General features: G+C 41.5%; 1 protein-coding gene across 1 annotated transcript in view; it reads left to right on the forward strand.

Moving 5' to 3' along the window:
• The window catches only part of PRKCH (protein kinase C eta), a 217,048-nt gene that overhangs the window by 53,918 nt on the left and 150,450 nt on the right, over positions 1 to 12,680 (forward strand). The window contains exon 2 of the mRNA XM_081049156.1: positions 7,049 to 7,112. Coding sequence (XP_080905282.1) covers positions 7,049 to 7,112 — 64 coding nt within the window. The remainder of the gene's footprint in view (positions 1 to 7,048; positions 7,113 to 12,680) is intronic.

Consider the following 12,680-nt stretch of genomic DNA (forward strand, 5'->3'; position numbering starts at 1 on the left):
GGCAGAGAAACTTTGAAATTAATTTTAAGGCAAAAGAGTTTTACTTTTGCCAGAAGATACACTTTTTTATGCTAGAACATAGGGTAATGGGCTCTGAGTTGAAATAATTCTAAATTTAAATTTATAGTGGTTTTTGTGGGTGTATTTAGCTAGGAGTAGGGAAGAATTATTGTCAGCATTTTAGAGACACTCTTTAGTAGTCTTCAGATATCTTTACTTGCTCTGCGGTGTTCAGAAACTGTTTTTGACTTGGAATTATGGAATATTAGATATGAAAAAGACTTAAAGGCTTAGTCCTCCCTCATTTTCTAGGTGCAAAAGCCAGACGACCTGCCAGCAGAGCTGTGGTCAGAGCCTGGGGCTCTTCCCCCTTCTCTTTCTCTGACCACACATACAGTCCAAACTCAGCAGGATGACTATTTAATCACTAAAATAATGAGAGTGTTTTCCTTCACTTTAAACTTCAGTCAGATTTGATAAGCCTCACTTTGCTGTTCAGTTTTTGCCTGATCATCTTTTTCTGACAGGTTTTTATCTGTGGCACTTCTTACTGTGCTTTTAACACATAAAGCTTGTCTGATGTCATACAACTGCACATAAAAAATCACCAGGAATGTAGGATTTGCCTCATCTACCCCCTCTTCCTTTAAATTCCTTCCCACAGCGAGGGGATGTGTTGTGTGTGTGCAGCACATGACACTGACTCGGGTCCTCCAGGCAGCTGACTAATGGGACCTAAGGAGCACACGGCATTTCACCAGCCTCAGAACAGACTTGCCAGGCTCAACAGTTCCTGCCACGTGACCCCGCTGAGCGCCATCAGGTGACACCATTAGGCTGGTGCTCACTGGCCTTGATAGTGAGGAATGGAGGCCGGAACACTGAGGGTTGGCATTTGGCAGGGAGCACCCTTAGGTGCTGATGGCACGAGTCTTGCTTGAGTTCCCAGGAGAGACGGGTGATGTGATGACCCAACATGCCAGGCAGGCTGGCCTTCCGGTAGAGCAGGCAAACCTGCAGTAACCCACAGCAGATGCAGTCACAGTAGCCTTGAGGGATCTTCCCTGGGTCTGGATCGTAGCTTGACCTTCACTGCTCGGTGACCTCAGTCAATTCCATAACCTCACTAAGCTTCCATTTTCCTGTCTGTGTAGTGGCGGTGGTGATCCTTACCTTGCAGGTGGTAAAAGTAAGAAATAATGTAGGCCAGGCCCTAGCAGGCCTCCTGCACATTGATGAGCCCAAGGCATAGTGGCTACTGTCTCTCTTATTCAAGAACAGCCACATGCTTCCTTGCTGGTATCGGTACAATCCATGAGAATGTCTTTTGTCTAGGAATTTGAACTCTCGCTTTAAACCTGATGGTTTCAGCTGAAGAGAATCATGAAATGCTTTATCGTGTCTTAGGTTCTTTTGTTAATTATACCTACAGTAAGACTTAGAAATGTTATAGAGTGAAGACACCTAGTCATCACAGCTGTGATGTGGTCTGAATATCACAGATGTCTGGCTTAAGTCCCATGGAGTCTAGGTGAACCTTCTACCTTTGCCCAAATAAAGAATTGGTGTTTTTCTTTTAATATATTAGATCCCACTGCTTTTCTCAGGCTGAAATGAATATTAAATAGCCAGAAGTTTCCTGTCCATGATCAATTCTAATGCTTTTTGTGAAGGGAAATGGTTGTGAATTATTACCAATTAATTAAATGAGTATTTCCGTTGAGTCCTGCATGCAGACTTTTATCCAAGCCTGTTTAGAATCATGCAACATCAGAGCCCAAAAGGTTTTTAGACAACCCTTTCATTTTGTGGACAAGGAAACTGAGTCAGGGATATAAATGAGTTGCCCAGCTTCTGCAAAGTGATGCCAAGGGAAAGCAAACATTGGCTAAGTGGGTATATTTGGGGAGGAGGGGGTGCTGGAGACGTGTTGGGCACGTCAGGCATGATTCCTAAACTGTGTAGTCCATATACTCCTGATATGCCTCAGGCCATCGTGGCGTGCTTTTATATTGTGTAAAGTGCTGGCACATAGTATTTATTGAGGGATAAAATAGTATTATTCCTATTTTGTAGGTGATGAACTTGAGGTGATCCAATGACCTTCCAATTCAGATCATTAGACCAAATCAACAGATACATGTTTAGTATTTACTTGGTTCAAGGAACTCCTCTAGGCCCTTTGGGGAATATAGAAATGTCAGATCCCACCAAAATGGGGCTTACAGACTTATTCTAAGTGGTGAGATACATGAAATTTTGAGTATACGAGTATGAAATTTTATCTAATTGTTCAACAACATATTGCGGGGATCGATGTGCATGTCAAGATTTTCCCAGCAAAAGTTCCTTCATTGAGCTCCTGTAAGCTGCATTATCTTCGCCTGGTGCGGGTGGTTACCCAGCCTACTTGCAGTCCCAGGTTGCTGCTCAGGGATCCTGAACACTTGGTAGTGATCCCAACCTTGGAATAATTCAGTTAAGGTTTGAATGAATGGGAAGGTGAAGTGAAGAAAGAGTGGCTTTCCAAGCAGAGACAACAGCATGAGCAAGTTGGTGTCTGTGTGATAGTGAAGAGATGGGTCTGACTAGAAGAGCAGGTTTAAAGAATGGAAATTTGAAAAAGAAGTTTGGATAAATCAGTGGGGAGGCAGTAAAAGGGGAACCCTGGTAGCCCAGAAAGCTAGATGAAGCAGAGTAAAAGTTGATTCTGAAGGCACTGGGAAGCCACCGGAGGCTTGATCGGGAAAGCTCATGAGAGTGGAACTTGGGAAGGAGTATTTGGGCAGTGAGGTATAGGTATTTATGTTTATTTGTCTATTTGCTTTTTATACCGCAAAAGTTTTTAATTTGATGTCTAATTTTTTTGGGGGTCACTTGTACTTTTGATGTCATATCTAAGAAACTATCACCTAACCCAAGGTCGTGAAAATTTACTCATATGTTTTCTTCTAAGAGTTTTACACTCTTTGCTCTTCAATTTATGTCTATGATATTTTGAATTCTTGTTTACATATGGTATGAGGTTCGGGCCCACCTTCATTTCTCACATATGGTTATCCAGTTGTCCTAGCACCGTTTGTTAAAAAAAGTATTCTTTCTCCATTTAATTGCCTTGATACTCTCACGACCCTTTTTAATCCTTCCCTATTTGTCTTATTTTTCTCACCTCTGTCCCTAGGCAACCACTAATGTGTTTTCTTCCACTACAGTTTAGTTTTCCTTTTCTAGACAAAACTGTATTTTTTTTTGTTTGGTATTTTTCATTCAGTATTCCATATTGTTGCATATATCAATAGTACATTCTTTTATTCCATTTTCTATTCCATTGTATGGCTATACCACATTTTTTTAAAAAGGTCCTGTGAGCAGTTGTGTAAATATCTTTGTATGGACTATGCTTTTCTATTTTGGGGTAAGTACCTAGGAAGGGAATGACTGGATCAAATGGGAGGTGTTTATATAATTTTTTAAGAAAATGTCAAACTGTTTCCAAAGTGATAGTACCATTTGACAGTCCCATCAACAATGTAAGCTTTAGGTGATGGTACAGCTAACCTCGGCCCTGCTATTGGAAGTTATAAAGCTGAGAAGTGAATGAACCAACTGGATTTCGGGTCAAGTGAACCTTGGGGCCTAGAACAACAAGCTGAAGTTCTATAGAAAAAATACGAAGCTCGTAGGATTTTGGGTCTTGTGAGCACACAGGATGTGGGAAGCAGAGGCTTACAGCATATAGAAAAGAGGCAGAGGTTTTAGTTGATGGCAAACTCAAGCTGGGCCACCAAGGCTTCTCAAAATGCTCATGTAGGTCTGTAGCAGCATCAATAAAGGACACTGTCAAGGTCAAGGTTGGTGATAATCTTGCTCTCCCCTGTGAGGGTCAGGTTACACCTTCAGTCTGATGTTCACTTTTTAATGGGGGTCTGGAGAAATTAGGACATATTGGGAGGAAACTGATCATGTAGAGGAGGAGAAACCATGTCCTGTATGAAGCTACTTGGGATATCCATGTTTGTTAATTCATCTCCTCATTCATTCATCAAACCTTTCCCAATCCTCTTATGTATAGGGCAGGGTCCTAAAGGGACAGGGCCTGATGACTAAAGCACGATGTTGTTCCAGCGGTGGTCCCCATAATCGTGTAGCGTTGCCCAATTGTCTCAAAGAGGTCTGGGAAGGTCTCCCTGTAAGGGTGAGTTTTGAGTTGAGTCTTGATGGACAAATGAGAGTTTGACAGGTAAACAAGAGAGGAAAGGATTTTCCAGCCAGAAAGGTTACATGCCCCAAATCGCTAGGCAATAAGCCTCAGACAGGTAATGTGTGCACAATTTTGACTACATTCCCCAGTATGCTTCCCTACCCATAACGTGTTTTGTTGATCTCTCGGATGAAATGAAATAGCGTGCCTCCCTGGAGAGTCCACAAGTTATTAAAAGAGGCTGAGACACAGGCTGTATGTGTTTGGATGGTGGGGACACAGCATACAGGGCTCTGTGCCATGATAAGGTGTTTGGAAGTGAGGTCTCGTCTCTTCTTTGTAGATCCAGGATTCCTAATCAGACCTACTTGGATTTTGTGCCCAAACCCGAACCAGTTACTGAGGGTGGTGAATAGCAATTCCTCAGATGGCCAGATATAGGGCGTGTGTCAGCTCCAGGCCAGTCATCGTGTCTGGAGGAATTCAGTGCTGTGAATGGCAAGGCCTGGGTCACATGTCCACTCAGGAGCTAGTGGTAGAATCCCAGCTGAACCATTTGGACTACATGTGAGGGAGTGGTAGTTCTCAAAGCTGATGTGCTGTTTGTGACAGTAAAGAAGACATTTTTACGTTAAAACCCAGCGTACCCTTAGACTTGCGTACAAAACTGCAAACAGAAGTTTGTGACGTAGTACTTTTTTTTTTTTCACTACTTGGCGTGTTCATATTTTTGTTCCATTTTATTCTACTTAAAAATTCCTATTGTATGCAACCCACTCCATTGTTTTCATGTCCCACTAATGAGTCTCAACCTGCAGTTTGTAAAAACCCTGTCCTAAAATCAGAGGTCTTAGATGGACTAGGCTTGAGGATGGCATTTGAGTCTGGGTTTTCCTCTGCAATGACAGCATGTGTCGAAAACATGGAAGCAAACCTGTTCTACGTGTGAGAGCTCCTGATGCTAAGTGGTGGAATCTCCCGCTGTCTGTCAGAGCAGCCCCTGACCTGCTGGGGGTGGGGTGGCCTTCTTGGCAGGCCCTCACAGCGGTGTTGTAGGAAGGAGTTTAAGGGCTGGCTGTGGGCTGGCGGATTGCGGAGGTGTGGGCATTCTGTCTGTCTGGAGGCTGGCAGCAGCTCCTTCTGTGCCAGCAGAAGTTTATGTTGTGCGGTTGAATGTGTGTGGTTCTGCCAGGCCTTTATATTGAAGGTGAAGGAGCAGATTTTAAAAATAACATATTTTTGACTTGAAACAAGTCAAGGCAGAGAGTAAGACAATTAGAGACTGACATCCTGTTTAGTCATCTCTCCAGAGAGCTCTATTTTCAGAACTGTTCTATAAAAGTTCACAAGTGGTATTAAGATAGTTACGGGGGTATAGTTAAGTTAGCTGTAGTTGTGATGCAAGTAGCTGATTTGAACACTGGGGTGATTTACAGTGTGGAAACCGTATTGACAGCAGATTTTATGCAGAGCGAGAGAGAGAGTTAATAAGAATGGGCTGCTGTATAGATAAAGCTTCCCGAGTCAGTACCAAACAGGCATCTTTGTTTCTGAAAAGTATATGATCAGGATGTGGTATTAAAAAAAATATGTGGTGGTGAGCTAGGGTAGGTTCAGTACATTTTTCTCTGCTGGTCTTTGTCACCTATAGGTACAGTAAATAGTACTGCTAATGCTCTTTGAGATCATCTAATGGAAGCCATATCAGAAATGCTGAATAATGACGTCATGGGCTTGCAGATGACAGCAGTGAAAGCTGGGTGGTTAGAGGCCTTACCCAGAGCCAGCTGTGGCAGTCAGGTCGGAATCTATGTCCGAGGCTAGTTAGGAGTTCTTTCCACCACGTCATGTAATTGAGCAGCTTATTTAAATTTAATATTCTACCAAAAATGGCCATCCATATCTATACTCAGCTTCTCTGGACCTCTCTCTCTTAGCTGAAAGGCCAAAGGCAGAAATGGGCTGACCCTGACAAGATTTTATTTAAGGACAATTGTAAATTCATGTATTTGGGTCCAAAAGAACCTCAAAATCCAAGGCTTACTTAGAAGTGTTCACCTGTAGTTCAAGGTTAGCAACAGCTTGAAAAGGGCCGAGTCTTCCTACTGGGGCTAGTGTGATCAGAGCAGATGTGGAGGGTGCCATCCCATCCTGGGGACATGCTGTGTGAAGGTCCTTGGGTGTTGGCGCATGTGCAAAGGATGGGACCAAATCAGGTTGTCTCATTTGCAGAATGTACATCTTGATATCTCAGCTCATCGGTAAGAACTTGAAAGAATGTTGATACTCCTGTGACTAGTAGTGAATGCAACTGCCTTCCCTAGTGCTTCCTGAAGATGAGGTGGAAATGGCATAGGCAGAAACAGCATTCCTCTCTTCATATGTTTTACTTCCTAAAAACTAAAGGTTTGCAGTTGACCATGTCAACATTTGTTATATTTATTACCTTATGTGTTGCCATTACCTCTCCATTCCATATACTAACCATGTGGTTTAATAACATGCTGCTCTTATAGATGGTGTGTGTAAGATAGGGACATCTCAAAAACAATGCCCAAGTTTATGGGTGCTTCTTGATATCAGGAAGGGCCAAAATGGAACATAATAAAATTTAAGAGAAGGGAAACACTGAAAGAACTGTTTTTTTTTAGGTTTGCTTTTCAACCATTATGGTTTCGTGCATTATCACCTGATTCTTGTCCCTTTACTAGTAGTTTCATGAAAAGACTTAGATCTGATTTATGGCTGTGACTTGAGCATTTAGGCCTCTCTGTGAAGAATTATTTAAGCCCCATAAACAGTATTTTAAAGTGAGAATGTAACATACAGTTTTTTCTCTCTTTCTAGGTGGATCTGGAGCCAGAAGGAAAAGTGTTTGTAGTAATAACCCTAACGGGGAGTTTCACTGAAGGTAAGAATGAGTTTGGGGTGGCTTCTGGAATAATCTTCAGTTCATACTAAGTAGGAATTTCTATTGTGGAAATTTTTGTAAAAGATGCTTTAAAAAGTTCACTGTTTTAAGTTAGGCTGGCTGGTATTTTGTTGTTTAATAGTCATTGGTTTGAGTTGCCAGATTACATATATTTGTTAAATCTGGCAATCGTGTGCTTTGTTTTATTTGTTGAGTTTTGATTTTGCTCATCATCATCTTAGATAACTTGGTTCTTGCCTCTTTTGGTTCATATCTATTCAACTGTATTTCAGATTTTTGTTTTTGGGCCAGCCCTTTAATTTGCCCCTGAATGTGTTGAAAACGTAAGGATTGTGTTCTTTTCTTTATATTCTTTATGTCATTCCATTCTTTAAGGGATTCTGTTCCTCTTCCCCTGGTAGCACCCCCAGCTCTCATTCCCCAATTTTTAAGAAAAGTGAGGTAAAATTTATATACAGGAAAATGAAGATCAGAAGTGTGGAGTTTGAGTTTTGACAAATGCTTACAACTAGGTGACCAGCACCCCAATCCAACATACAGAACATTTCCGTTACTCTGAAAGTTCCCTTGCATCATTTCCCAGTCAATCCCCTGTTACCTGAGACAATAAATATAATATTTTGTTTTGTTTTTTCACAATAGATTATTTTTGTCTATTCTGGAAGTTCATATAAATGGAACTACATAGTATATTCTCTTTTGTGTCTGATTCTTTTCCTCAGCATAATTTCTGTCAGATCTTATATCAGTATCCTATTCTTTTTTGTTGCTGAGTATTCATTACCTTATATCAATGTAAAACAATTTGTTTACCCATTCTCCTCTTGATGGACATTTGGAGTTTTCCATGGTTTTGGTTATTATGAAAATGCTTCTATAAACATCTTTGTACCTAAATTTTTGTGGACATACACTTTCGTTTCTCTTGGATAAATACCTAGCAGTGGAATTGTTGAGTAAAAAAGTAGATATACGTTTATTTAACTGTATAAGAAACTCTCAAATGGTTTTCTAAAATGGTTGTATTCGTAAGCTTTCACCAGCACTGTAGAAGAGTTTCAATTACTCCATATCTTCACCAACACTTGGTATGGTCAATCTCTTTAATTTTAGACATTGAGTATAAAATTGTATTTCATAGTTTTAATTTGCATTTTTCTGATGGTAAATATTTTCTCATGTGCTTATTGGTCTCTCTCTTTTTTTCAAGTGCCAGTTCAAGTCTTTTGCCCTGTTTTCTGATACTGGGTTTGTCTTTTCAGTACTGATTTATAGAGATCTTTATGTTTTCTGGATATGCACCTTTGTGAGAAACATGTATTGTGAATGCTTTCTCCCAGTCTGTGGCTTTCCTTTTCACTTTCTTAATGGTGACGTTTTTTTTAAAATCAAGTCCAATTTATCAGTCTCTTCTTTCATAGTTTATACATTTTGTGTCCTCTCTAAGAAATCTGTCCTAAGGTCACAAAAATATTCTGCTTTCATTTAGAAGCTTGTAGGTTTAGCTTTTATGTTTAGATCTATGTTATGTTTAGGTCTTTGTTCCCCCTTAAATTAATGTTTGTGTGTGGAAGGGTTGAGATTTCTTTCCCTATACCGTAACCCAGTTGTTCTAACATCATTTGTAGAAAAGACTCGCCCCTTCCCCATTGGATCAACTTGGTACCTTTGTCAAAACTCAACTGACTGTACATGTGGGTCTGTTGTGGATTGCCTATGCTTTCTGTTGATCGAGTCATCTGTCTTTATGCAAATATCATACCATCTTCGTTACTGTTACTTTATAATAAATCTTAAGGATAAGTAGTGTGAGTCCTCCAACTTTATTCTTTATGTTTATTTATTTAAGGCTATTTTAGCTATCCACCATATTTTGAAGTTTGATGTCAATGTTAAAGCCAGCTTACCAGTTTCCACATAAGCCTGCTGGATTTTGAATTGAAATTTTATTGAATCTATAGATCAATTTGAGGAGAACTGACATGTTACCAATTGTGTGTATCTTCAAATCCATACGCAGGGTAGATCTCTCCATTTACTGATGATCTTTAATGTCTCTCATCAATATCAGGATTTGCAATAGTATGTAATTTTCAATAAAAAGACGTACGTTTTTGAAAATGTATTCCTAAATATTTTAAACTTTTTCATGCTGCTATAAATGGCATTTTTAAGTTTTTATTTTGAAATTTGTTTTTCCTAGTATTTAGAAATGAAAAATTTCATATATTGACTTTGTATCCTGCGACCTTAACAAATTCATTTATTAGTTCTAGTAGTTTGTTTTTTTGTAGATACCTTAGGATTTTCTCTGTAAACAATCATGTTGTCTATAAATAAAGACAGTTGTCTTTTTCTGTTCTACTACTTGTGGCTTTTATTTCCTTTTCATGCCTTGCTGTGCTTGGAGGCCTCTAAGATAGAGCTCCCTGCCTCATAACCAATCTTAGGAGAAGGAATTTAGTCTTTCCCCAGTAAGTATGATATCAACTGTATCATTTTGTAGATGTCCTTTATCACAATTGAGGAAGTTCCTTTCTAGTCCCAGTTTTCTGATAGTCTTTTTTTTTTTCAATCTAGAATGACTGTTAAATTTTGGCAAGTGCTTTTTCTTTATCTATTTAGATGATCATATGATTTTGCTCTTTATTCTTTATTTTCTAACAGGCAGTTACATTACTGGCTATAACCTTAAAATTATAAAGGCTTTTTAGAGTGGGATTTTAACAGCAGTTTTTCTTTAGTTCTTGGGCAAATTCCATAGTTATGGAACACAGTCTTCACTCATAAGGCAGAACCAGTCTGGGGTTTCAGTGGTGTTTTAAGCCCCTATAACTTTGTGGAACTCTAGTTTTAAACTCTCTCTCCTACAGTGGGAAACAGCTAAAATTTCAACTCATTTCTTTCAGGGTGCTAACTCTTGCTTTTTCCTGGACCTTTCTGAGTCTCCCTTGTACATGCACACTTCAGGAGAATCACAGATTTGAGGAGTGTACAGATTTGGGAATTCTCTCTGTGGCCCATCCTTTCAAGATTTATCTGCTGAATTTCCAGTTAGCTGGTCGTCCTGAGTCTTGTCATTTCACTCTTCAAGTCAATGAAGTGATAGCTTTCTGTTTGAATTCTATTTACCAGACCCTGTGCAATTTGGAATAATCTTGGGAAATGGCTTATCAATATGGATCCTTTTAGTTCTGGGCAAGATGGTGGAATAGGTAAATGCTGTGCTTGCTGCCTCCCATGATCAAATAAAAATTACGACTATAGTATAATCAACCCCAAGAACCATCTGAAGACTAGCTTAACAGAACTCCTATAACTAAGGAGATAAAGGAGAGGCCACATTGAGACTGTCAGGAGGGGCAGAGATGCAAAATGAGCTGGCCCCACATCCATAGGTAGTGGTTGAACATTGGGAGGGACACCTCAGCAGTGGAGGTCCCTCTAGAGGAGGGAGGGGTCTCAGCCCCACACCAGGTTCCCTAACCCAGGAATCCAGTGCCAAGAAGAGGAGTCCCCACAACATCTGGCTGTGAAAAACAGCAAGGATTCTGACCGACCTGGTGAGACAGAAGGCTGCTAGAAATCTAGATACCCTCTTAAAGGGCCCACACACAGAATCACATGCTTACAGGTACCCACCCTTGGCTCTGGCAAAGGAGTGGCAATTCTAGAGATGCCAGAGACATACAGGTAAAGACTGAGTTGTGTGGATTCAGAGTGAGGACTAGAGGGATAGCCTCCATTATCTCTGTGTGGAGCCCACCTTCCGTGTAGCCTACAGGTGGATGCCATCTTTCCTGTGTTGTGTCCTCTCCTACACAGCCAAATCTGAAACTTCATTGGCCTGGTGAACTCTGCTCACCCCAATGGTGACTCCCTGGAACCTGACCCTGCCCAACTCCTGCAATATCGCCTGAGGCACTTTTGACATCTGGGCAACCAGCCCTGCGCTGCACACTGCAGGAGGCTTTTTCAGCAGCAAACAACCCACAGTGGCTTGTGTGGCCACCTGAGGCACTTTCACTGGTGGGCAACCAGGCCCAGCTTACTCTGCAGCCTTTCTTAGACAGCTCTCAGGGATATGCGGGTCCAAGGCAAGTGGCAGCTGGCCTCAGTGTTCTCTGGGTATTTTGAGTGCTCACAGGCTCAGCACTGGTACCAGAATTGAATCTGCATTAACTTTATGAACACTACCTACCCCACCCCAGTGATTCTCTGGGACCCCGCCGAACCCAAGCCTTGCAACATTGCTGGAGGCACATTCTGAGCCTGGGCAATGAGCCTCACCCTGGGGACCCTCTGAGCTCAACTCTTGCAACATTGCTGGAGGCACATTCTAAACCTGTGCAACAAGCCTGACCCCATACATTTCAGGAGGCTCTTTCAGTGGCTGAGGGTTATGGGCAGCCAGCAGGTAGCATCAGGCCTCAGGGTGCTCTGGGCTTTTTGCTAAGCTGCCCCAGGCCTGATATTGGTGGCAGCCAGCCTTGGTTCTCATCCTGGCCATCCCCATATACCTCCAAGTCCAGCACAGGCAGCTACCAGCCTCAGATAGCTTTGTAGCTCCTGCCAGGTAGCCCTGGGCTGGTCACAGGCAGCAGCTAACCTTAGCCTGCATGAGAGCCCTTCACAAGAGGCCCCAGAAGCAGCATACCCAAAGTTTGGCTTCAGACCACAGACAGCACCACCCAGTGAGCTCCATAAGCAGCACACCTAAAGTGTGGTCTCAGTAGGCACAGGAACCCACTGGGGCAAATGCTCCTCCGAGGGGTCAGCCCCCACGCAGCAGCTCATGTGCTGTGGGCATGGCCAGTCCTCACAGTCAGTCAGCCTGAGAGTCAATTCCACCCACTGACATGCCAAAAGCGATCAAGGCTCAACTACAACAGAAGGGCACACCCAATACAAGGGACACTCCTGGTGCACGCAGCGCAGGTGATCACGGAGATCACGTGCCATGCCATACAGAACACCTACTACTTAAGCTTACCTGGTGAAGACTGAGAGACATAAGAGATCTACCTAATACATAGAAACGAACTCAGAGAGGCAGCCAAAATGAGGAAACAAAGAAACATGTCCCACATAAAAGAACGGGAAAATTCCAGAAAAAGAACTAAATGAAATGGAAGCAAATAACCTACCAGAGACAAAGTTCAAAACACTGATTATAAAGACGCTCAAGGAATTTAGTGAGAACTTGAATAAAGAGACAGTAAGCATAAAGAAGGACAGAATTCATGAAACAAAAAACAGAAACAAAGAATACAGTAACTGAAATGAAGAATATACTAGAAGGAATCAAAAGCAGATTACATGAAGCAGAGGATCGAATCAGTGACGTGGAAGATAAGATAGCAGAAAACATCCAATCAGAACAACAAAAAGAAGAAAGAATATGAGAAAGAAGATAATTTAAGGGACCTCTGGGACAACGTCATGCATAACAACATTCACATCACAGGAGTACCATGTTTCCCCGAAGATAAGACCTGGTCTTATATTAAGTTTTCCTCCAAAAGACACATTAGGGCTTATGTTCAG

The sequence above is a fragment of the Rhinolophus hipposideros genome (assembly GCF_964194185.1).
Source record: "Rhinolophus hipposideros genome assembly, chromosome: 5".
NCBI lineage: Eukaryota > Metazoa > Chordata > Mammalia > Chiroptera > Rhinolophidae > Rhinolophus > Rhinolophus hipposideros.